Source organism: Panthera leo, chromosome F3, assembly GCF_018350215.1.
Source record: "Panthera leo isolate Ple1 chromosome F3, P.leo_Ple1_pat1.1, whole genome shotgun sequence".
In the NCBI taxonomy this organism is placed as follows: domain Eukaryota; kingdom Metazoa; phylum Chordata; class Mammalia; order Carnivora; family Felidae; genus Panthera; species Panthera leo.
In genome coordinates, this window is record NC_056696.1 from 12,515,451 (window position 1) to 12,541,519 (window position 26,069).

Below are 26,069 nucleotides of genomic sequence, written 5' to 3' on the forward strand. Positions count from 1 at the left end.
GAGGAAGGCACAGACGTTATCTAACTAGTGACACTGAGAGGAAAAAAAAAAAGTCAATTTGTCAATTTACCATTTTGATAAATAGAGAAAAGGAGAAATGCAGAGTCTTGGCTGCAGGTGCACAAAAATGGAACCCAGCCTAATCTGGAAAGGTTAGAGACAGGCTTCCCTTAGAAAAGGTTGAACTGCAATTATAAGGACGGGAAGTAATTAACTAAAGGGAATAGGAAGTTGGGAAGAATATTCTGAGCAGAGAAATGTCTGCAGAGGAAGGAGTTTTTAAGACACCCACACAAAACAAGTCAGGCAGGAACAGAGAGTCTGAAGAAGTAAATGGCAGAAGTTGAGACCCAGGAGACAGGCAGATCACGGAAGGGCCTGTAGGCCGTAGCGGAGACTTTGGTCTTTATTCTGAGTGATGGCAAGCCGTGCAGGGGTTTCATGCAGAGGAGCGCTGCTTTTTACTGAAAGCTTCCCCGTAACTGTTAGGTAAACTCCCTGGGCTTTTGTGGCCTGACGAAAAGGCTTATTAGCAGAGGCAATAATACTTCAGATTGATGAGGTAATAATTCTGGTTTGTAGAAGGCCTCCCAGACCGACTAACAGCTTAGCTCTGGAGTCAGATTTGGACTCAAATCCCAGTTTGACACCGATGATCTGGACAAGCCATTTAACTTTTCAAAGCCTCTGTGTTTCTAAAAAAAATGGGTACTGTTATGCTTACCTCATGAGATAGTTGTAAAGATTAAATGATATAATGCATCTGAAGGACTTAGAAGAATCCTTGGCACATAACAAATTGAATAAAAATTCATTATCATTACTGTGCACAGGCTGTGGCTTCCGCTTTCTCAAATGTATGCTGGGCTTGTAAAATGGCAAGAAGTCTAACGTGTAGCTCAAAGGGATGTTCCCGGATGTACTAATTCAAGAACTCCATGTAGCTTAAGTATCATCTCAGCTGCCTCCTTCTGCCTCTTCTGCTTACTTACCAGGGCAAGTTCCTGAACCACTTTGTGCCTCATTTTCTTCATCTATAAAATAGAACTAATCATACCTACTCGAAAGGTGAGTTCTGTGTTAAGTATTTAGAATAGTATTTGGCACGTGGTAAGTCTTTTATAAGTGTTGGATATTTGTTACTTAAAATTTTCTCATTTAAGACCCAAGATATGGATATAGACGTCATTAAATTCATCTTGTGGAGGTTAAAACTGAGGCTCAAATAGCTGCAGGATTTTATCCATGAAAGCACAGGGAGTAATGATGGAAATAAGGTTCAAAACCAGATCTGGCTGATCGCAGAGTTCCTGTCATTTCTCTAACACCGCGTTCTTCCATTCGTTTAGGGCGTGATGCCTGCCCTTGTGTGCTTATCAAACTCAGTGGGAAAGTGCGAATAGCATGTGCGAAACCCATAAAATGACCATTAAAGTTCGTGATTAAGTTTTGAACTGAATATTTGAAACAGCAAGTGCTTTAGGCATGCAGAGAGTGTGCTGGGACAGTTGGGAGGCTTTAATGCAAAGAGTGGAGTCAAAGCTAACTTCTTATGGGTAAGTTAGAATCACAAATCACAGTGAGTGGCAAAAGAAGCCATTTAAGAGAAGAAGAAGCGGCAGGAACAAGGGCCTGTTGGGGCCTAGAGGAAAGAGTATTGAGCAGTCCAGTTAGGTAGCTTGTGCGAAGCATTCTCTGCCAAGAGTTCACAAAGCAGATGAGTATGTTTTGAGGTAGACGGCCCAAGAATGCACGCCTGTAGCTTGTATTTACGTTTATAGTTAACTGACGTTATCAAGGGCCTACAGTGTGCCGGGTGCTTGGCCTTAGCATATTCTTTCTTACCACAACCCTGTAGCATTGTTGCTGTTATCGTCATTTTGCAAAACATGAAATAGAGATTCACGGAGGGTTAAATTATTTACCCAGGGTCACACTAGGAAATAGAGGTCCGAACCAAATACCCTGATTCCAACTCTCTCGCATTTTCTACCAAGAGAGAAACCATTTACTGAAGGAAAGTGTGAACCCGTAAGACTTTCCTCATCTTTTATTTGACACCTGATGGTTTCTGAAACCTCGCGGTTACTCTGAATCTTTTGCGTTCTTTTTAGCGTCAGTAATTCTGAATGTCGGGTAAAGCATGTCTTGGCATTTGGGCCGCATTTCCTTTTAGCAAGTAGCTTATGCTTTGTTTTCCCTTTTATAGTCACCCTCACTGCAGCCCCAGTCCGAGGAGCAGGAGATGGAATGGAAACCGAGGAGCCACCTAGAGCTGTTGAAGTTACCTCTGGAATCCAGCCCGTGAAGCATCACATCCTTCAGAACCCACGGAAGAAAGCCGTTCCAGGAGACAGCCCAGGAGTTCTTCAGCTAGGGAAGATCCTCGCCGAAAAGGCAGTGGAAGTCGAAGCCGTAAGAATATTAGTTCCCAAAGCTGCTATAACCCATGATATCCCCAACAAAAATGCAAAGGTTAAGTCTCTGGGACATCACAGAGGAGAATTCCTTGGTCAGTCGGAGGGCGTTGGAGAACCCAGAAAGGAACTGTCAGAGGTAAAGAATGTACTGGAGAAGCTCAAGAACTCTGAAAGAAGGTTATTACAGGACAAAGAAGGTCTTTCAAACCAGCTCAGAGTACAGACAGAGGTAAGAACCAATAGACTTAACGAGCACTGCTCTTTACACCTGGACCTTCTAAGCTTGCGTACTAGAAAACTATCCTTCCTCTTGGAATGCCATTTGTTCTGGCTTGTCATTTCTCTGAAGAGTTTTCTCTTAAATTTCTCTTTCTCAGCACGTCTAGTAGAACGAGTATGTGTTGCGAACTTCTACCCTAAACCTGGTTGAAGATGCACGTGTGAGGTGCTTTGGACAGGACCACCTATAAGGTGTCAAGGAAGTCACAGTTACAAAATTCCAAACCCAAACCTGACCGAGTTAGACTCTGAAACGGACTAGTTAACGATTTCTGTTTTAAGAATCCATAAGTTCCAAGTATTTTTCTTTATGCACACATAATACTTGGGTTGAAGAAATGGTGGGGTAAGCATTGTAAACGGAAAACCGTCTATTAGTGCTCGATTGTGTTTCATTAGCCTTTACATCACCTTACCTCTCACCCTCTGTTTCTCGATTAGACTCTTCATCTTTTGGCTGGATGTCGTTAGCCTTTATAAGTGACACTATGGTTGGTGGTTCTTATCCAAATAGATCTTCAATATTTTTTAAATACCTAATTTCTAATTACAAAAGCAGTACATATTTATTGTAAATATTTTCGAAAATACAAAAAAATGAAAATAGTACCAACCATAATTATACCATCCAGCTATATAAATGCACAGTTATACATATTGAGTTCACGTTTGCCTTAAAACCCCCATTTTTGGTTATTAATATTTTCCGGCGTCACAGAATATTCTATTACAGTATCAATTTTTTTCATTATAATATACTCTTTTACTTATGTATTCAAAATTGAAAAACAACAAATCCTGTCCCCCTTTTAGCAACTGTCCTTGATTAACTTAATGGAACCGAAAGTTACATAAAGTAAACATGTTTTTAATCACTTGTTTGTTCTTCTATATCCCATACCTATGATGGATGGTGCAACACGAGAGTGCCTTCCAAATTACACATACGTTAATATTAGAAGAAATTTTGTTGCGTTACTCTTTTTCAAAAATAGCTGATTACCGTTATCTAGCACCCTTCCCTCCCAGCTTCCTGATATATTTCAGTCTTACTTAAAGCAAGACTGATGTGAAGGAGAAAAACCACAGCTGTGCCTTCGGCAGGATTTTCAAATGGTGGCAGCAAAGAATAAAACTTTGATTTTCTGAATATTCTTTGTTTAAACCACATTCATCTATAGTTCTCTTGTGAGTTGTAGGAATCCTGTCTATGCACGCTGCTTCTTCCTCACAACTTCTGGAAATAAATTCTACATGAAACCAAAAGTCTTAACCCTCCTACCTGGCAGACCCTTCAAAATCGGGGATAGAGAAGAAAATTCAATTATGAAAAAAAACTGTAATGAAATCCATAACGGCCGAATATTTCATCAGATAACTATGTTTGACGTGCACATGTATCTTTACAAATTCATTTAAATGTGTATCTAAACACATCGTCTGTATTTCTCCATCACCCACCTCCTCCAGCCCCCAAGTAAATGAAGACCACCAGCCAGACAATTCCAAATGTCTACTTCTCTTTGATTCCTTGTCTCGGTCAAAATATCTCTATTTACCTAGTCACTTGCATTTTGGATTTTTTGGGTTTATCCTGAACTACTTCCTTTTCACCCCCTATGCCAGACGGTAGGCTCTTGTTTTCCCTCCTGATGAACAAACCTTAGGATCTTTTTCTATATTCTCCAATAACGCGATACTAGAATACTCAAGAATAGTTTTCACCCGGACTGCTGCACCTCTGACACTCTAACTGGACTCACCTCTTAGAATCTTGTCTCCTATCATACAATAGCATTTTTAATAGCAACGCTGTTCTTCCATTGCTGCACTATATATCAATACCTACTACTGGATATTTACGTTTTAATTTTCACATTTTAGATAAAGTAAAGAACATGCTTATAAATATTCTGAATTGCTCTCTTTGCTTAAATTCTTACAAATCCTATGACACGAAGGAATTAATTTCTAAATGCTGAGAAAGATTAAAAAAATAAAACACTTTATGTCATTTTTTGGCAAAATTCATTGGTTTAGTTTTCTAATATTTGCCTTTAAATGTTAACTGGAAACACTGTATAATTTTTATGATAATGATTGGTACTCTTATTAGAAGAGGCTTAGTTTATAATCACGTGGACCGTAGATACAAATACATAGCGGTAGATATGGTTTGTATGGATTACAAAACTCCAATATTTAATAGTTGTTTTTTGATATACACTTTAAGTAATGGAGGTCCAAGTACGTGAAACCTGGCTTCTCTTTTTCGCTTTTGCCACATTGAAGTCAGGGACATTACTTTGAGCTTATTGTAACGGTCATGTTTTCTTCTAGGTCAATCGTGAGTTAAAAAAGCTGCTAGTGGCTTCTGTCGGGGATGATCTTCAGTATCACTTTGAACGTCTAGCCCGTGAGAAAAATCAGCTTATTTTAGAAAACGAAGCCCTAGGTCAAAACACAGCTCAACTTTCTGAACAATTAGAACGTATGTCAATACAGTGTGATGTATGGCGAAGTAAATTCCTTGCGAGCAGGTATTTTCTGTTTTAAGTAGTATTTCATTTCCTGGTTTGGGCTCTGTCAGATTTTTCGCCTATGACCCAAGAAAGCAGGCTCGAGTGTGAGAATTTCTGACTCAGACTGTCAAAATACTGCTTATATTTATTTATTTATTTTTTTAATTTTTTTAATGTTTATTTATTTTTGACAGAGAGAGAGACAGAGCATGAGCAGGGGAGGGGTAGAGAGAGAGGGAGACACAGAATCGAAAGCAGGCTCCAGGCTCTGAGCTGCCAGCACAGAGTCCGATGCGGGGCTCGAACTCACAGACCGCGAGATCATGACCTGAGCCGATGTCGGACACTCAACCGACTGAGCCACCCAGGTGCCCCAAATACTGCATATATTTAAAGAGGTGGAGTCTTCCTCCTCTGGGAGGTCAGTCTCCCTACGTGGAAAAGTGGTATCAGGATTCTCCCTCGTTCCAGAATTCTAGGTAACTCATCTATAGGGGAAATCATCCCTGATACAGTATTTAAGAACCAAGACAAAACTGGAAACTCAGATGTCTTATCAATAAAATCACACGAAAAGCCAATACTGCTTCTTCCCACCTCCTATCGGGAAAACTCCAATATTATTTCTCTTCCATGCTGTGTTCTCGTAGCTCTTTTAACTATGTTAATTATGTAAGAGAGCTTCCCAGCCTTCTTCTCGCCGTGCACAAACGAAATCATCCGTACGGCATGCCGAATGAGGCCACTCTTCGGCAGAGGCGAAACCCCCAGGGCCCTGGCCCAGGCCCACAGACAGTTGGGACACTCCGTTATCTGTTGTGATTCTTTGTCTGTTCAAGCCCCTCCTCCCAGCTCCCAGTGACTGGAGCCCAGAGTGTGGGGTGTTACCCACGTGCCTCACACGTCACATGTTTAATAAATTCAGTCATCTCGAGATTTCCCCGCATGACACCGGACGTCTCGAGGCTGTACTGTAAGAGTCGCTGGCTGTGATGAAGAAATTTGCAGGGAGGTGTTTCTTCAGGTCTTAATATCTGTGATACTTTTCAGTAATGGACAACGCTCTTAAAGTCCTTAATTTGTTTCCTAATTGTGCTCACATAGGATGGTGTGTGGAGAAATGGATGTACTGCTTATTAGAGTGCAAGTTCATTCTGACTGAACACGTGAAGAGGCAAATCATGCGTGTGTCATACAGATTATTGCCAAACGCAGCTTTCTTGACATCCTTATCAATGCTGATAGTAACATTCGAAGGGCAATAAAACTGAAACTCGACTTCACTGACATTTAACTGATTTAATCTTTGGTCGGTAGTCACTGTGGTCCGAGACTTTAATTTTAGGTTTAAGATTTTTTAACCGAACGGGGGGCACCTGGGTGGTTCAGTCGGTTAAGCCTCCGACTTCGGCTCAGATCATGATCTCACGGTTTGTGAGTTCGAGCCCTGCGTCGGGTTCTGTGCTGACAGCTCGGGGCCTGCAGCCTGCTTCGGATTCTGTGTCTCCCTCTCTCTCTGCTCCTCCCCTGCTCACACTGTCTTTCTCTCAAAAATAAAGATGAAAAAAATTAAAAAAAAAAAAAGTTTTTTTAGCCAAATGAGCAAGCATACTTTAAAATTTTGCTTCAATTCCATTCATAGAGAACTGGTTAAATAAATTTTGGTACATCCAATCAGAAGAAACCATGAAGCTGTTGTTTTTGAAAAAGGGAAAGCGATATGCACTATATTCACTAATGTGAAAAAAAATCACCAAGATAAATTATAAGGTTTAAAAAAAAAAAGGCATAGAAAAGTTTGTATTAAATAATCCCCTTTTTTGTAAGTAAGTGGATGTATTTATTTTTCAACATATTCTTTTATGTTGCCATATACATACATTTTTTTTTTTCTGGAGAAATATATAAGAAACTTTATCGGTTATAAAAGAAGGGTGGGGATGTTGGACAGGAGGAAAGACTTAGTTTTCCCTTGTATAAAAGCCTTTTGTATCTTATTTTAATATTTTTCTAAAGACAATGAGGTAACTGAGTGATAGGAACTCATTTTTGTTTTCCTCTAAAATTTTCTGTATTTAAAAACATGTAATTATTATTATTTTTAATTTGGTTTATCTGGAATAAGATTGAGGTACATTCCAAAAGTCTCTCTAAAGGAAAGTTAAATAACTTTTCTTTTGTCATTTTGTAGACACGTATTTTTTAAATCCCTTTAATGAGTTCTAAGATTATATATATTTTTAAATGCTTTAAAACTGAGAAGTAACTTGACCGTGTGAAATCTTTGTAAGCTTTTGAAAATGAGTTACAAAGGTAGCACATTCACTTCTTTACAGCCGGAGAATTTATTATCAGGGAATTTACACGTGACATTTTCATCTTTTCCAGGGTTATGGCAGATGAATTAACCAACTCCAGGGCAGGCTTACAGCGTCAAAACCGTGATGCACAGAGTGCCATTCAAGATCTCCTGAGTGAACGGGAACAGTTTCGTCAGGAAATGATAGCTACCCAGAAGTACGGCACTTGTTTCCACTCTCAACTCTTCTTCCTTCTTTTGCGATTTTTGTTACTGTGATAGTTCTTTAGTATTTCTACATGCAGTAACTTATTGACCGTATACTTTGAGGAGCATTTTTAAATAGATGCCCAGAAGGGAGAAAGACTAAAAAAATAAGACCATGTGCGTCTTACATTCTTAATTACGTTCTTATATATAATTCTAGCTATAATAGAAGTGATCTTTGGTTTTATTTATTTATTTTTATTTTTATTTTTTATTATGAAATTTATTGTCAAATTGGTTTCCATACAACACCCAGTGCTCTTCCCAACAGGTGCCCTCCTCAATACCCATCACCCCCCACCCCTCCCTCCCACCCCCCATCAACCCTGTTTGTTCTCAGTTTTTAGGAGTCTCTTATGTTTTGGCTCCCTCCCTCTCTAACCATTTTTTTGATCTTTGGTTTTCAAAGTGGTTTTTGTTTATAGTTGTAGCACTTCTGTATACTTTTTGGTAGCAGCCAAAAAGTGCACCTGTCTCTCCTTTGGGAGGTCTTTTTGAGGACTGTTCTTTAGCATTAGAGTTTACTTTCATGACCATATGCTCCAGAACTATCAAAATTGATGGTCTTTCTTAAAAGTACTTTGTACTTCTATACACACATCTTCCTGGACTTACAGTGGGGTTATGTCCCAGTAAAGTCATCCAAGGTGAAAATACCATGTGTTGAAAATTAATGTAATACACCTAACCTACTGAACATCATGACTTAGCCTAGCCTACCTTAAACATGCTGAACATGTATATTAGCCTATAGTTGGGCAAAATTACCTAATACAAAGCCCATTTTATTATAAGGTGTTGACTATCTCGGGATTTGAACACTACACTGAAAGCAAAAAACAGAATGCTTGTTCAGGTACAGAATTTTGTAAGTGTATTCATTGTTTACCTCCCGATCACGTACCTTGCTGGGAGCTGTGGCTCACTTCTGCTGCCCAGTAAATGAGAAAGTATGGTGCTGCCTACTGCTAGACCAGGAATAGATAAAAATTCAAAATTCAAAGTATAGTTTTAATTAAATGTTATTGCTTTTGCACCATCATATAGTCAAAAAAATCATCAAACCATCATAAGTCAAGGACTATAATTGATTTATTACAAATCAAATCAGTAAGGGTCAAAGAAGAACTCACAGGGGAAATTATGAGAATGAAAACAATACATATGACGCTTGAACAACATGAGGAGAAGGAGACTGACCCCCACCCCCATGCAGTTGAAAATCCATGGGTAACTTTTGACTCCTCAAAAATTTAACTACTTATAGCCTACTCTCAACCAGAAGCCTTACCAATAACATAAATTGTTGATTAACACATATTTTGTATATCATATGTAGTATACACTATGTCCTTTTTTTTTGTTTTTTAATTTTTTTTTTTAACGTTTATTTATTTTTGAGACAGAGAGACAGAGCATGAACGGGGGAGGGGCAGAGAGAGAGGGAGTCACAGAATCGGAAGCAGGCTCCAGGCTCTGAGCCATCAGCCCAGAGCCCGACGCGGGGCTCGAACTCACGGACCGCGAGATCGTGACCTGAGCTGAAGTCGGACGCTTAACCGACTGAGCCACCCAGGCGCCCCAATATATTCTTATAATAAAATAAGCTAAAGAAAAGAAACTATTACTAAAATTATAAGGAAGACAAAATACATCTACAGTACTATACTATATTTACTGAAAAAAAAATCAGCACATAAGTAGACCTCCACAGTTCAAACTCACATTGTTCGAGGGTAAACCATATATCAAAATATCAGATTTTGTGGGAGGCAACTAAAGCGGTGTTTAGAGGGAAATTCATAGCTTTAAACACTTATTTTAGAAAAGAAGAAAGGTCCTGACAGTAATTTAAGCCTACTCTTTAAGAAACACAAAGAGCAGGGGGCACCTGGGTGGCTCAGTCAGTTAAGCATCAGACTTCGACTCAGGTCATGATTTCATTGTTCGTGAGTTCGAGCCCACATCCGGCTCTGTTAACAGCCCAGAGCCTGAAGCCTGCTTTGGATTCTGTATCTCCCTCTCTCTCTGCCCTTCCCCTGCTTGTGCTCTCAAAAAAAAACACAAAGAGCAAATTAAGCAGAAGGAAGAAAAGAATGAGAGCAGAGATAAATGAAATAGCCAATTCTAGTTCTTTGATGAGATAAATCGAAGAAACCTCTAGGCAGTATAATCAGGGAAAAAAAAGAAAAACATATTGCCAGTGTCAGGAATTAGGAAGGGCATACATTACCTAGATTCTATAGACATAAAAAAGATGATGTGGGGATGTTATGAACAACTATATGCCAATAAATTCAACAACTTAAATGAAATGGACAAAGTCCTTAAAAGACACAAAACTACCAAAGGGTACTCAAGAACAAGTCACCTGAATAGCCCTAACCTATTAAAGCAATTGAATTTTCAGTTAAAAACCTTCTAATAAAGGAAATTCCAGGCCGCCTACATAGCTTTACTGGTAAATACCAGCAAACAACTAAGAAAGAAAGAAAGCCAAATTTACACAGACTCTTCTAGAAAACAGAAGGGAACACTTTCCAACTCACTTTATGAGGCCAGCATTACCTTGATACCAAAATCAGAGGTATTACAAGAAAACTACAGACCGGTATCTCCAATGAACATAGATGCAAAAGTCCTAACCAGAATTTTAGTGAATCAAATCCTGCAATATGTAAAAAGGTTTCTACATCGTGGCCAAGTACATTTCATCCTAGGAGTTGTAAGTTGGCTTATCCTTCAAAACTCAATTAATGTAACTCATGAAAAAGGAAATAATAGATACACAAATCAGATCAGTAGTTCTGTACCACTAGATGAGTATACCAGTTTATTGTCCCTGTACTAAAATATGAGAACTAAAAAAAAAGTTCTGCTTGTTGATGACTTCCAGATAATGACATTAATAAATCTATAAATGCTTTCTATAGTCTGATTTTAACCAGAATTTCCAATTTATTGAACTCTGAGAAAAAGATATGCGAGAAAGATACTTACCTGATCCCAGAAGAATGTTTCCCATTTCTTTAGTATTCTTGATTTTTATGTTTTATCCTCTTATTAATATTCAGTGTTCCTCTGTGTTCTATGCAGACTCTTGGAGGAGCTCTTAGTCTCTTTGCAGTGGGGAAGAGAGCAAACCTACTACCCAAGTACACAACCTCACACCACGGCAGAACTAGCGTTAACAAATCACAAGTTGGCAAAAGCGGTCAATGCTCATCTTCTGGGAAATGTCGGTGCTAACGGCCAAAAAAAGGTTCCATCGCCAGTTGAATTCTGCAGCACCCCAGCAGAAAAAATGGCTGAAACGGTAAAATATTTCTCTCTTGTGTGACTGTGGAACTTCTAAGACTGTCCCCTTACCAAAAGGTGATATGTTATAACACAAAGTGCTTGGGATTAGGAGTTAGGAATTATGGAATCTAAACCTGATTCTCATGCTAATGAGCTTGAGATCTTGGAAAAACTTGTTTCTTCCTTTGTGTTTTAATTTCTTAAACATTATTACTCTTGGGGCGCCTGGGTGGCTCAGTCGGTAAGCGTCCAACTTCAGCTCAGGTCATGATCTCGCGGTTCGTGGGTTCGAGCCCCGCGTCGGGCTCCGTGCTGACAGCTCGGAGCCTGGAGCCTGCTTCGGATTCTGTGTCTCCCTCTCTCTGTGCTCCTCCCCACTCACGCTCTGCCTCTCTCTCAAAAATAAACATTAAAAAAACATTATTACTATGTCCTTCAGGAGAAAAATGTGATTGTTTTGAAAGGGCCTATCTTTTAGCTATTATCATGAGCTGATAATAGATTACTTCTGACATCAGAAATTATTTCATTCCCATGTATAGATATGAATGTGGCAAATACTGCGGAATCAAATAGTGTAGACCCGGTACCTACAGGCCTGGGTAAATTCAGGGTTCATGCAGATAAGCTGTTAAATACTGTGGTCTCACAGTTCTGTCCTAACCAAAGTCACCTCTATTGCATTTCAGTATCTTACTCCTGTGTCCCTATCGCAGGCCTTGTCCTTAACCAGAATGGTTCACTTTTAAAATCAACTCAACACCTCTCTCCATGACCTGTGATCTCAACTCTTCTTTCCAAGCCCTGATTGCTTTAATTGCCCCGGTTCCTCGATCACATAATTTTTATTCCCTCGATCCCTACGTTTTTTAATTTCATCTCATCAGCTCACTCCCCTGGCTTCTTTTCCTTCCATAACTTGCCTATATTTCAATTTTAAGTATCTTTCTCCCTTATCATCCCTCAGGTACCCCGAAAATGTCAGTCCTTTGTCAGTTCGGCACTTGCCTTGTTTCTGTACCTGTCAGATTATAGCCTCACATTCAGTAGATGACTTTGGTTCTTAGTTCACAAAAAAAAGAAGGCACAGGCAGAAAATTCCTTCAAGGTCCCACATGATACCTAGAAGCCTAAAAAAGAAAAATCTCTCTATCTTAAGTTCTCTGATGTGGCCTTATCACCTTTACAAGCGAGAACGTTGGACAAACGGTCCATACTTGTTTGTATTCATGTACCATCCATTCCTCAGTTCCTGCCATGCTAATCCCAGTAGCCTTCCAGCTCTGCTCTTCTCAAAACGTGCTCATATAAAGGTCATGAACATTTAAATGCTTTTTTACCAGATTTTTTTCTTTTCAGATTTTTATCTAAATTCTAGTTAGTTAACATACAGTGCAATACTGGCTTCAGGAGTAGAATTCAGGGATTCATCATTCACATAAAACACCCAAGTGTTCATCATAACAAGTGCCCTCCTTAGTACCTACCCACTATCCATCTAGCCCATCCCCCACCCACCTCCCTCCATCAGCCCTCAGTTTGTTGTCTATAGTTAAGAGTCTCTTATGGTTGGTTTTCCTCTCTCTTTTTTCCCCCTCCCATATGTTCATCTGTTTTGTTTCATAAATTCCACTGAGTGAAATCATATGGTATTCATCTTCCTCTGACTGACATTCTGCTTATCCGAATACATTCTAGTTCTATCCACATCATTCCAAATGGCAAAATTTCATTCTTTTTGATGGCTAAGTAACATTCCAGTGTGTGTGTGTGTGTGTGTGTGTGTGTGTGTGTGTATACACATCTTCTCTATCCATTCATCATTCATTGGACATTTGGGTCCTTTCCATGGTTTGACTAGTGTTTTTAATGCTGCTGTAAACATTGGGGTGCATGTACCCCTTCAAATCAGCATTTTTTGTATCCTTGGGGTAAATGCCTAGTAGTACAGTTGCTGGGTCATAGGGTAGTTGTATCTCTAACTTGTTAAGGACCCTCCATACTGTTTCCCAGAGTGTGTGCACCAGTTGGCATTCCCACCAGAAGTGCAGGAGGGCTCCTCTTTCCCCACATCCTCACCAATACCTGTTGTTTCTTGGGTTGTTAATTTTAGCCATTCTGACAGGTGTGAGGCGGTATCTCATTGTGGTTTTGATTTGTGTTTCCCTAATGATGAGTGATGTTGAGCATCTTTTCATGTGTCTGTTAGTCATATGGATGTCTTTGTAAAAGTGTCTGTTCATGTCTTCTGCCCATTTCTTCACTGGATTATTTATTTTCTTGGTGTTGAGTTTGATAAGTTCTTTATAGGTTTTGGATACTAACCCTTTATCCAATATGTCATCTGCAAATATCTTCTCCCATTCCATAGGCTGCCTTTTACTCTTGTCAATTGTTTCCTTCGCTGTGCAGAGGCTTTTTATCTTGATAAAGTCCCACAATAGTTCACATTTGCTTTTGTTTCTCTTACCTCCAGCAAATAGTCTAATAAGAAGTTGCTGCAGCCAAGGTCAAAGAGGTTGCTGCCCGTGTTCTCCTCTAAGATTTTGATGGTTTCCTGTCTCACATTTAGGTGTTTCATCCATTTTAAATTTATTTTTGCATATGGTGTAAAAAAAAAAAGTGGTCCAGTTTCATTCTTCTGTATGTCACCGTCCAGTTTTCCTAATGCCATTTGTGGAAGAGACTGTCTTTCTTTCCTTTGGGTATTCTTTCCTACTTTGTTGAGGATTACTTGACCATATAGTTGTGGGTCTATTTGTGGGTTTTCTGTTCTGTTCCATTAACTTCTATGTCTGTTTTTGTGCCAGTACCATACTGTCTTGATGACTGCAGCTTTATAGATAAGTTTAAACTCTAGAATCATGATGCTTCCAGCTTTGCTTTTCTTTTTCAGGACTGCTTTGGCTATTCGGGGTCTTTTGTGTTTCCAGACAAATTTTAGGATTGTTCTAGCTCTAGCTCTGCGAAAAATGCTAGTGGTATTTTGATAGGGATTGCATTAAATGTGTGGATTGGTTTGAGTAGTAGAGACATTTTAACAATATTTGTTCTTCCAATCCATGAGCATGGAATGTTTTTTCCATTTCTTTGTGCCCTCTTCAGTTTCCTTCATAAATTTTCTAGTTTTCAGAGTACAGATCCTTTAGTTCTTTGGTTAGGTTTATTCCTATGTATCTTACAGTGTTTGGTGCCATTGTAGTTGGGATCGATTTCTTGATTTCTTTTTCTGCTGCTTCATTATTGGTGTATAAAAATGCCGCTGATTTCTGTGCCTTGATTTTACATCCTGAAACTTTACTGAATTCATGTATTCTGACAATTTTTTGGTGGAGTCTTTCAGGTTTTCTGCATAGAGTATCATGTCGTCTGCAAATAATGAAAGTTTTACTTCTTCTTTGACGATTTGGATGCCTTTTATTTTGTTGTTGTTGTTGTCTGAGAGCTGAGGCTAAGACTTCCAGTACTGTGTTAAAAAGTAATGGTGAGAGGACATCCCTGTCTTGTTCCTGATTGTAGAGGAAAGCTCTCAGTTTTTCCCCTTTGAGGATGATATTAGCTGTGAGTCTTTCGTATATGGCCTTTGTGATGTTGAGGTAGAATGGATGTTATATCTTATCAGATGCTCTTTCTGCATCTATTGAGAGGATCATATGGTTCTTATTTTTTCTTTTATTAATTTGGTATATATGTTGATTGATTTGCAAATACTGAACCATCCCTGCAGCCCAGGAACAAATGCCTCTTGATCATGGTGAATAGTTCTTTTAGTGCATTGCTGGGTTCAGTTTGCTGATATCTTGTTGAAAATTTTTGCATCCATGTTTATCAGGGATATTGGCCTATAATTCTTTTTAGTGGGGTCTTCGTCTAGTTTTGGAATCAAGGTAATGCTAGCCTCACAGGAGTTTGGAAGTTTGTCCAGAAAAAAAAAAAAAAAAAAAAAGGCTACAGCCTATGTGTGTTTTGTACTCTTTGTTAAAAGAAGCCAGATCCAAAAAATAAAAGTAAAATATATGTAAATAAATAAACATTTTAAAGATTAAAAGAAAGGAAACTAGAGCCTATTTCCACTAGATCTGAAGCTTTGCAGCACTCTGTGATCAGTAGACTCGGTGCGTGCACGGGGTTTGTGCTGGTCTTCTGGGGAGAGGGCCTTCCACACTGATTTTTTCAGGCCAACTTGCCCTCTAGAGACGCATCAGTGCAGGTGGGGGGGTCTCGGCGTTAGGCCCCTCCAGTCTCCTCTTGGCGGCACTGTTCAGCTCACTGAGGTGGATGGGTGCTGACGGGCAGGTGGCAAATGGTGTCGCCCTGTTCTCTCATCCCCCGAGCGGAGAACTCGTGCCTGCCACTCTTCAGAAGTCCCCCTCACAGAAGAGCGAACAGTCCCCACTCTCGTGTCCCAGGATTCCATCAGATTCCTACCTTCACCCTGCCTGTGTCCAGCTGCTTTATCTCAGGCACCCAGCTGGGTTTCTAAACCCCAGATTTTAGGGACTCACGCAGGATGGCGTGTGCTGAACTTCCGGGAGAGGGTCTTGCGTAGCTTTTGCCATTTCCGGCCTGTGCCGGGGAAGCAGTCGCGCAGCCACACGGTGGCTCAGAGGCTCGCTGCCCTCAGCCGGCACCCCCAGCCCTATGCCTGGGAACAGTACAGCACACCGGCACCACCTGTCCTTCTGTCCCCAAGAGGCCTTGCCACCACGCCCAAAAACAGGGGAACCGTTTCTCCCCGTGCGACCCAAGGGATCGTCAGACCATGCTGTCCAGTCCCAGGTCTCCACCCTCCTTCCCTGCGGGGTCACCCCTAAGCCAAGCACCACCCCAGCGGGGGCGGACTTGTAAAACATCAGATTTTGTACTCTGCTGCTTAGAATACCTTGCGTCTCCATAAGCAGGGCTCCCTCCCCTCCACAGCACGCAGTTCTTACCTCCCCCAAATCAACTCTCTGTGGTTCCTACCTTCCAGGATTCTACTTGCAGACTTGCAATTTTGTTCTCTCGGTCCTCACGTCCTCTTGGGTGTTCAGAATGATTTGATATTTATCTAGCTGTGTTCAAGGGAGGAGGCAAGCTTGGGGTCCCCCTACTCCTCTGCCATCTTAACTCCTCCTCACTTTATTACCCTAGTTCATGTGTCAGCTCTCCTTCCTTGATATCCTCTCGACTTCTCTGACCTCACTCATTCTTGGCCCCCATACTCCCTCTCAGGACACCTCCTCATCACCTTTTGTCCTCCTTTAAATGTTGATGTTCCATAGGAGTCTGTTCCCCATGCTTTTCAAACTCCCTTAGTTTCTGAAACACCATATACTTCTGACTCCTCACTACTCCGTGACCATTCTTTTTCAGTCTTTTGCAGGGATGTGAGGCATCCTCCTCCCGTGCCCACTCTTGAGCCTTTCCTCTCATAACAGACTTTCTGTATTCTGCAGGGACTATCCTGTTCCCATAGCTCCGTGCTTGGGACTTCGACGGAGATCTTTGTTTCTGGGTTCAAGAGACCTGTCCAGCTTGCCACCTCCATATGTGCATCTCAAACACAGCTGAAGATAGGACAACTGGTCTTTTCTCCTTGCTTTTGCATTTGCATTTCCCCCTCCCCCCAAAAAGAAAAAGAACCCACTTCCCCCTGTACTCCCTCTTAGTGAACTATACCTCTATATAGATGTTTTAAGTATTTCATAAAATAATGCATATAAAGCTCATAGAAGATTCCAAAATATAGTAATTTCTCAGTAAATGGTACCATTTTTTTTTACTTTCTTCATCCCCCTAATCCTGTTGGTTTTACAAATCCTATCAGTTCCTTCTATTTTACCCCCTCTTCAGGTTCAAACACCTATCCTCCAGCCTCAATCATTGCAGTAGCCTTTTTACCAATAGCCCTCGCTTTTTACCTGCCTCCAGGCCATCCTCTACTGCAATTAGAGTCTCTCTCTACAGAGAGTTATTTTTTAAATGCCGGTCCAACAAAAAAGGAAAAAGTCAATCCACTTGTGTTGGTATTCCTGTTCACACAGCTCCCAGTCTCCCTCATTATTGAGTCTCAATTCTTCCATATTATATAGAAGGCTTTTCAAAATCTTTATTCCGTCTCTTCTCAAGGATTATTAGCCAGGTGTCCCTACACTGTGCCCTTCAAATCCTAGCAGCCTCAACCACGTCTCATTGCACAGACATGCCATTGTACTGCAAGCCTCTGTGTATACGTTCTGCCTGGACTGTCCTCGCAGCACCTCTCCACCTTTAAGAATCAGCCCTCCCCGAATCTCCCTGGCAAACTCGGATGGACCTTCCCACAGGCTTCCATTGGGTTTTGTGCATTCATCTGTGATAGCTCTTTGCCGTGTTCGGTTGCAGTTGTTTGATTCGCCCCCTCTCTCCCTAACTGCAAGCTCCGTGAGGGTGAGGACCGTATCTTATGTTTCCTCAAGATCTGACACAGCAATCCCGTACACATAGTAGGTGCTCAGCTGTTTACAGAATGCATCCATACCCAAAACTAAATTCATCATCTTTTTTTTTTTTTTGAGAGAGAGACAGAGACAGCGTGAGTGGGGAAGGGGCAGAGAGAGGAGGAGAGAGAGAATTCCAAGCAGGCTCTGTGCTGCCTGTGCAGAGAGCCCCGTGTGGGGCTCGAACTCACGAAACCGTGAGATCATGACCTGAGCCAAAATCGAGAGTCAGATGCTTAACTGACTGAGCCACCCGGGTGCCCCTAAATTCATCATCTTTATCCTTTCTCTTCTCCTTGTTGGGAAGCTGTGTCACTGCCTATTCAGTTGCTGCCGGTAGTATGTGGTATAACTGACAACTTCCTTGAAACACGCACTTCCCTTGGCTTACATAACTGCACACCTTCCCGGCTTTTCTCTTCTCTGACCGTTCTGTTTTACTATACGATTTTAGGTATCCTGCGGGCATGTTCTAGATCCCCTTTTCCCAATCTCTTATCCACCACGTTCTCTTAGTTAACATACCTAACAGTCCTCCTTTCTTAGGGTCTCTTGAACCTTTCAGCCCCTTTGCTTCAAGGTCATCATTTCTTAGCTAGCTTACTGTAGTAAACTCCCTTTCTTTGTTCTTCCCATGTCTGCTTTTAATGCCTACCCTTTCCCGTCTCTTCCAACTGAGTATATAACATGTTTGTCTGAAAGGTATCCTGCTTAAAATCCTTCCCCGTCACCTTCAGGCTAAAATCCAGAAACCTATCTGTACTGGTATCTCAGTCTCCTTCTACCGAACTCCTTTGGTATGTGGTTTCTCTCTCTATAGACAGAATGTAATAACAGAGTATCTCAGTACTTTTCTTATTTTCCCTTCTAAATTTATGAGCAAGTTTTCGTTAAGCCCTTCGTCTTTACTTGTCCTGTAGCACCCAACCAAATTTTACAAAAATAGGGTCTCAAAAACTCAGTGGAAAAAGCAGCAATCTAGTTGAAAAGTAAAGGTCCCAAAATAGAACAGTGGCCCTTAAATGGTGCCAGGACATTCTTAAATTAGCTCTAGTCCTTTGGGTATGTTGGTAACTTAGAATGAAAAAAACCTGCTGGACAACTTGAGAGAGACAGGCACATCCAACCACATCTGGAAGCTCCTTACATAAGGCACAGGCTTGCACAAGAAAGCAAGAACATTCTTTCCCCTGCTGCTTTTCCCAGTTCCTTTCCAACTGCAGTGCCTACCTCGTTTGCACCACGACCCATCCTCCTCCTGTGAATATGGCTGGGCGCATGTAAGCATGACAAACAGGAGCTATGAACTAAGCGTGTTATCCTTGCCCTTCACTGGAGAATTGTATTCAACCCAAAGGTTCCTCCTGTTGTGGGTCGTAGAACAGGACGTGTCAGAGCAGAAGAATTCAGAGAGCACGATTCTATGACATCCAAGAACATGAACAAGAACATGAACAAGAACATAACTGTTAGCATAAAATGTTGCATATAAACTAGAAACAGAGGCATGAAAAGCCATTGATTTTACAAGTAACTCATTATAAACTTTGAAATACAATTTCAGTAGAAGAATGCAGAATCCTGATTCCAGGCAGTTGATGAAAGATCATAGAAGGAAGGTGGTGGGTGCTTTTTGGTTAAGGGTAAAAACTGATGCCACTTAAATTGATATAACCATCATATTTTCTTCTGTGTTTTCATGCTTTTTCACCAATATCCATAAAAGAACATTAATTTCATCATTTTTGAAAACTAGGCAACCTAGGTAATGTCATAACTAGACACCGTTCATAATTTAGAGCTTTTTGAAAAGGGAGAAGTTCTCTAACCAATCAAATTCATCATTCAGATGTTATTTTTTCTGGTAGTTACATGTGAATGAAATGGGGTTTTATAAGTACTTCTATTAATCAATAAAGCCAAGGGCTTTTACAGTCCCTAATGCATTCATCTGACATTACCTCTTGTTTTCCCTAGGTTCTACGCATTTTAGATCCAGTTACCTGTACAGAAGGCTCACCTGATAACCCATTTTCTGAGTCTTCACCAACCACCTTGCTTGCTACAAAGAAAAATATTGGACGATTTCATCCCTATACTAGATATGAAAACATAACTTTCAATTGCTGCAACCACTGCCAGGGAGAACTTATCGTCCTTTAACATTCAGTGTGTCGGAGGCACACCACAGGCACTTGCTTCTCTGGGAGCTGGAGTTCTTACAATGGTAGAAGTAATATCACTTTCTATTTAAGTAATCTATATCCCCAAAGATGTTTTATGTACTGGACCACAGATTACCCTTTCTTAATAAGTATCTCAGGGTAAGAAAAGAAGGAAACTGTGTAGCTATATTTAAAGGAGATGATAACTTTGCAGGCACTGTATGATGCTTTTCCTAAAGGACTCTGAAAGAAAAAGATTCCACCTTTATTTTAAGCCCTAAGTTATATCTTGCTGTGTATTTAATATGAGCAGACTTAACTTTTGGTACTCTTAATGCAAGGTGGGTCATATGCGGCCACACCACTCATTTACTGTTGTCTCCGGTTAGTTTCTGGTTTTTTGTTTTGTTTTTTTACACCACAGCAGTACAATCGAATAGATGCAACAGGGCTTGTATGGCCTGCAGAGCTTAAAATATTTCCTATCAGGTCCTTTACAGAAAGTTTTCTGGCCCCTACTCTCAAGGAATAATAGCCAGGGGGATGGGTGGAGGGAGTGTCCATTCCCTTTTTGGTGATTTTGTTGGGGCTACAAAGGAGGCTCATGGAAATACTATGGGTGAAGGGACTAATATTTTAAAACCAAATGCTACATGTTAGAAAAATTAAAAGTATTTTACCAGCATATTAGCAAGTGTTTCAGCAAAACATATTATGTTGGTTTTGTGTGGGGAATGCCATAGTTTGAACGGGTGCAACTTGACATATATAAAGAAAACAGATTCCACTGAGCTCATTTTGACAAATGCAACACAGTAGGAATATCCAATTTGATATAAAATGTGGCAGAGAAAGTGGAATCTTTTTGGAACATTGTACAAAATGAAAAATGAAATCCATCAATTAATTAATAATTGTTTATGATGCACCATCATAAAACACCCTTTTTATAGGTCTTTAAAAATATCCACAATATGTTTCCACCAGATTACACCATAGTAGGTGCAGAACTGTCTATCAAAAGAGAAATCTCCTGAAGACAAATCTGGTCAAATAACATATTTTAATGTCATCTTAATGGTTTTTTTTGTCTGACTCATCAGAGTTATACTTTGAAATGGCAATAAATTTCTCTACATTCTTTATTTTGTATATTGATTTAATGTGCTTGTCAAGTCTTCCTCTAACTTATACTATTTATAGTTGATTCTTCAGCCTTTCCTTTAGGTTTACTTAGCATAAAACTTGAGGAAAACATAGAGGAAAGCTTCATGACATTGGATTTGGCAATGATTTCTTGGATATGACACCAAAAGCACAGGCAAGAAGAGAAAAAAATAGTTAACTTCATCAAAATTAAAAACTTTTTAATCAAAGGACAGTATCCACAAAATGAAAAGGCAACCTACAGAACCAAAGAAAATATTTGCAAATCATATAGCTAATAAGGGTCTAGTCAGAATAAAGGTCTACAACTCAGCAACCAAAAAACAAACCTAATTAAAAAATGGGCAAAGGACATGAAGAGACATTTCCTAAACAAAGATGTACAAAATGCCAATAACATATCAAAAGATTCTCAACATCATTAATCAGTATCACTTCATGCCCATTACAATGGCCACTTATCAAAGAAGGAAAATAAGCATTGACATGGATGTGGAGAAATTAGAACCCTTGTACGTTACTGGTGAGAATGTAAAATGGTGCAACCACTGTTGAAGACAGTATGGTAGTTCCTCAAAAAATTAAACACGGGCACCTAGGTGGCTCAGTCGGTTGAGCATCAGACTCTTGATTTCGGTTCAGGTCGTGGAATGGAGCCCTGCGTCAAGAATCCCGAGCTCTGCTTGGGATTCTCTCTCTCCCTCTGCCCCTCTCCAGCTCACGTTCTCTTTCTAAAATAAAATTTAAAAAAAAAATCAAAGAATTACCATATGATCCAGCAATTCACTTGTAGGTAAACACCCAAAAGAATTGAAAGCAAGGACCCAAATAGTTGTATACCAGTGTTCACAGCAGCATTATTCGTGTAGCCAAAAGGAAGGTGAAAGTAACATAGGTGTCCTTTGATGGATGCATGCATCCTTATCCATTTGATTATCCATTGATAAGCAAAATGTGGTATATATGTGCAGTGGAATATTAGCCTTAAAAAGGACTGAAAATCTGGTATATGCCAAAGCATAAATGAACCTTTAATACGTTACACGAAGTGAAATAAAAGGACAAAGTGTAGGTACATGAAATAAATTCATAGTGACAGAAGGTAGAATAGTGGTTATGGGGAGTCAAGGGAAGGCAGAACAGGGAGTTAATTATTACAGAGTCTGCTGGGATGATGAAAAATTCTGAAGATGGCAAGTCATGATGGTGTTACAATATGAATATACTTAATGCCCCTGAATTATACATTTTAAAAATGGCCAAAATGGTAAGCTTTGTTATATATATTTTATCACACACACAAAAAATTGTGCATATACTCATAACCACAAGCCAACAGCACACTTCTGCAATGGTTGAAGAATGTCAAGAATAGTAACAATAATAAAGATAACAATTAATTGAGCTAAACAAAAGAAAAAGAAAATGATCTCAAATCGACAACCTAACATCATACCTAAGGACCTAGAAAAAAAAGAGCAAACTTAAGTCCAAAGCTAGCAGAACGAAGGAAATCAAAACTAGAGCAGAGATAAAATAGAGAACATAAAAACAGTATCAAGGAAATAGAAAATTGGTTCTTTGAAAAGACCCACAAAATTGACAAACCTACAGCCAGACTAAGAAAAAAAGAAGATGCAAATAACTAAAATCAGAAATGAAAGTGGGGGAATTATTACCAACCTCAAATAAGTAAAACAAACAAAAAGGAGTAATAGTACTTCAACAAATAAACTAGAGGAAAGTGGACAAATCCTAGAAACACACAAATTACCAAAACTGACACAAGAAGAAATAGAAAATGTGAACAGGCCCATAACAGATTAAGTCGGTAAAAAAAAAACAAAAAAAACTTTCCAATGCCATATATTCTTATGAATATAGATGAAAAAGTTCCTCAACAAATTCCCAGCAAACTACAACAGCACAGTAAAGGGATTATATACCATGACCAAGTGGTATTTATCTCAGGAATGCAAGGGTAGTTCAACATAAGAAAATCAACCAATGTAGTATATCATACACACACACAATGTGTATATCATACGTATAGGATATACACACATCATATAAGAGGACAAAAGGGAAAAACTACATGATGAGTTCACTTGATGCAGAAAGAACTTTTGATAAAATCCAACACCCTTTTATGATAAAAGCACTCAGAAAAATAGGGACCAAAGAATAGGAATAAGTAGAATAGAGTGGTACGAACTTCAACTTTATAAGCATTTATGGAAAACCCCACAGCTAACATCATCCTCAATAGTGAATGACTAAAACCTTTCCTTTTAAGATCAAGAACAAGACAAGGATGCCCACTTTTATCACCACTATTCTACACTATACTGGAAGTCTTAGCCAAAGTAATCAGTCATGAAAAAGAAAAGGAATCCAATTTGGAAAGGAAGAAGTAAAACTATTTCTATTCACAGGTGATGTTATCCCACATGTAGAAAATTCCAAGAAATCTACAAAAACTCTAGTGCTGATAAATTCAGCAACATTTCACAGTGTATCAATGCAAAAATTCATTTGTTTTGAATATACAACAAATTAAGAAGACAATTCCATTTGCAGTGGAATCCAAAAGAATAAAATATCTGTAAATAAATTCAACCAAGAAGGTGAAAGACTTGTACGGTGAAAACTGCAGCAATGTTGCTGCACTGAATGAAAAGACATCTGTGCTATTATGGGTTGGAAGGTAATTTTATTAAAATGACAGTACTACCCAAAACAATCTATAGGTTCACTGTGATCTCTATCAAAATTCCAACAGCCTTTTTTGTAAAACTGTTGTGGAATATTCAAATGTTAAGTTGCTTTGTATCATTAACGATAACTGTAAGCAACCCAAACTAGTTATAACGGAATTTTAAATTATCTGGTGTATGCTGAAAGTGCCGTAAGAAGTTGAGACAGGATTCAATGATTCCGTGTTTTCTCATTTAGGGTCGAGTGATTAAAGTACGAATACCCAGTTGACGAGAGCCGTGTCCTTTGAAGCTTTAACAGAACTCCTACACTGATTCTCCAGTCTCCAATCACACTTGTATGGGTGCCTTTGTCCTCCACCCTTTAAATGCTCTTACACATTTTGAGTACTGTTCCTCCACGTGTCAGATTCCTGTATAGTCTTAGTCTTAAATATTTCACATCTACCAAGGTATGTAAACTTTATAACATGCCTCAGAGAGAAGATTTTGCAATCATGCAGATCACAGCCTGTGAGCAAACTGCTCCCCTCTATATTTTAGTTTCCTCATCTGCAAAACAAGACCAGTAGGGTTGTTACAAGGATTAAAGCAAATGATTTACGTAAAGCATCTCCAACAATACCATGTACACCATAAACTCTAAATAAGAGCCAGCTAATTTTGTAACATACCAAAATTGGATGCATAATTACTATCTTCATTTTGTAAAGAACATGAGGAAGTAAGCCCACCCTATTCCTCAGCTTTTGCCACAGCTATTCAAACTCAAAGTTGTCATAGGCAGGATTTTGTTTAAGGCCTTGAACCAGGCTTGTTTAAGAGGTCACTACAGCTTTATGAAATGTTCTATTGCCATCTTTTTTTAATAATAAGAGAGACCAAGAATAGAAATTTGTCCCTTTCTTATGTTCTTTCCAGCTAGAAATGCCAATAAATTACAAGTAAAGGAATCTAGCGTTCATTCGTTGTTCAATTTGTTGCACGGACTACGGTATAACACAATACAGCAATGCGAGGGAAGAAATTTATTTTGTTTAGTGTTAAAAAAAAAAAAAGATAAATTCACTGTCAGTATCACCAAAAGATAAATAGCATTTCCATAATTTCGAGTATGACCAAAGCACACAGGCCATTAGAAATGATATACAAAATTCTGAGGGCAGCAGCTTCCAAATGAAGTATTTAAGATACTTTCAGTTATAATGATCAGTAAAACGAAAAGCTTTGGCTTCTGACATATGTAGGTGGCTCTGCAATTGTTTAGAATGCTTTGCTTCTAGTCGGAGCTGTCTAGTTCTTTCTCTGACAGCTTGTTGCTCTGCTAGTTTTTCGATCCGTTTCCTTCGTAGCCATCTGCAGAAAAAGATATGATCAGAACTGGTGAGTATACACCTCTCTTTTGCTGTAAAGTTACTACTGCAGGCTATTAAAGGAAATTGAGTTCTTTACATTGAAATGCTGTAGTCACAACAAAAATTATTAAAGTACTAACTGAAAAATTTCAGACTTATCCCCTATGATCACACAAGGAAGCACAGTCACATTTGCAATCAAATACTTAAAATTAAGTTTCTCTTACAATGAAACTGCCAGCTAAAAAAACTGGGTTTTTAGTAATAAATCTAATATTTCACATGTGATAAAGGTCCTATTCTTTTTTTTAATATGATTTTCTAAGCAATCAAGTATTTGATAGATTCCAAATAACTTATTTTTTGCAACTAGCTGTATTCTAAAACATGGCTCAGTTAGGTTAAGAATACCAACATACAGAAATATTGCCTTACCACTTGCAATGAGCACTGGGTGTTGTATGTAAGTGATGAATCACTGAATTCTACTCCTGAAACCAATACTGCATCGAATGTTAACTAAAATTTAAGTTAAAAAAAAAAAGAAAGAAAGAAAGGAAAAGACAGAAAGAAAGAAAAAGAGAAAGAAAGAAAAGAAAGAGAAAGAAAGAAAGAAAGAAAGAAAAAGGTAGGTTACCTCGTTCTTGGTAGACATTAATGTGCTCTATGGTGAAGAAGAGTCCACATTCTAACCAATTTGAATCTATAACCTTGCTTAGGTAAAATAACCCCCAAATAACTGTATACACACAGATGAAAGTATATATGTGGTATGCGTGTGTATACACACTTGTTTTCAGAAATAACCCTAAACAACGAAATAACTGTGTCAGAACTGAATAGACTGAAGCATCTAAGCCAAGGTTGTGTGGTCCTGAATTAGACACTACTTTGAGCAAATTAACTGTAGTCATTTAGGGGTCAACTGGGAAAAAATAGGATTCTGGACTGGGTATTAGATGAGATCGTCAATAAAAATAAGCAGATTACAGAACAGTATAACCAGTATGATCTCAATTTATATTTTAAAATTATAAATGTATGTATAGAGAAAAGATATGCACTAAGGTACTAACAGTGATCTCTGGGTGATGAAAATGTGACTTTTCTGCCTCCA

The 26,069-nt window shown here is 39.2% G+C and overlaps 2 protein-coding genes across 6 annotated transcripts in view; one reads left to right on the plus strand and one right to left on the minus strand.

Moving 5' to 3' along the window:
- The window catches only part of BLZF1 (basic leucine zipper nuclear factor 1), a 29,765-nt gene extending 8,909 nt beyond the window's left edge, over positions 1-20,856 (plus strand). For 2 of the 3 annotated variants that reach the window (XM_042925967.1, XM_042925968.1), the window contains exons 3-7: positions 2,210-2,649; positions 5,040-5,239; positions 7,610-7,738; positions 10,884-11,103; positions 19,526-20,856. In XM_042925967.1, the coding sequence (XP_042781901.1) occupies positions 2,210-2,649; positions 5,040-5,239; positions 7,610-7,738; positions 10,884-11,103; positions 19,526-19,711 (1,175 nt within the window). In that variant the 3' untranslated portion in view covers positions 19,712-20,856. Of the gene's footprint in view, positions 1-833; positions 1,069-2,209; positions 2,650-5,039; positions 5,240-7,609; positions 7,739-10,883; positions 11,104-19,525 lie in introns of all 3 variants that reach the window. The other variant, XM_042925969.1, reaches the window with a different exon arrangement.
- Positions 20,857-24,610: 3,754 nt separating this feature from the next.
- The window catches only part of CCDC181 (coiled-coil domain containing 181), a 28,507-nt gene continuing 27,048 nt past the window's right edge, over positions 24,611-26,069 (minus strand). For all 3 annotated transcript variants that reach the window (XM_042924971.1, XM_042924969.1, XM_042924970.1), the window contains exon 6: positions 24,611-24,953. In XM_042924971.1, the coding sequence (XP_042780905.1) occupies positions 24,794-24,953 (160 nt within the window). In that variant the 3' untranslated portion in view covers positions 24,611-24,793. The remainder of the gene's footprint in view (positions 24,954-26,069) is intronic.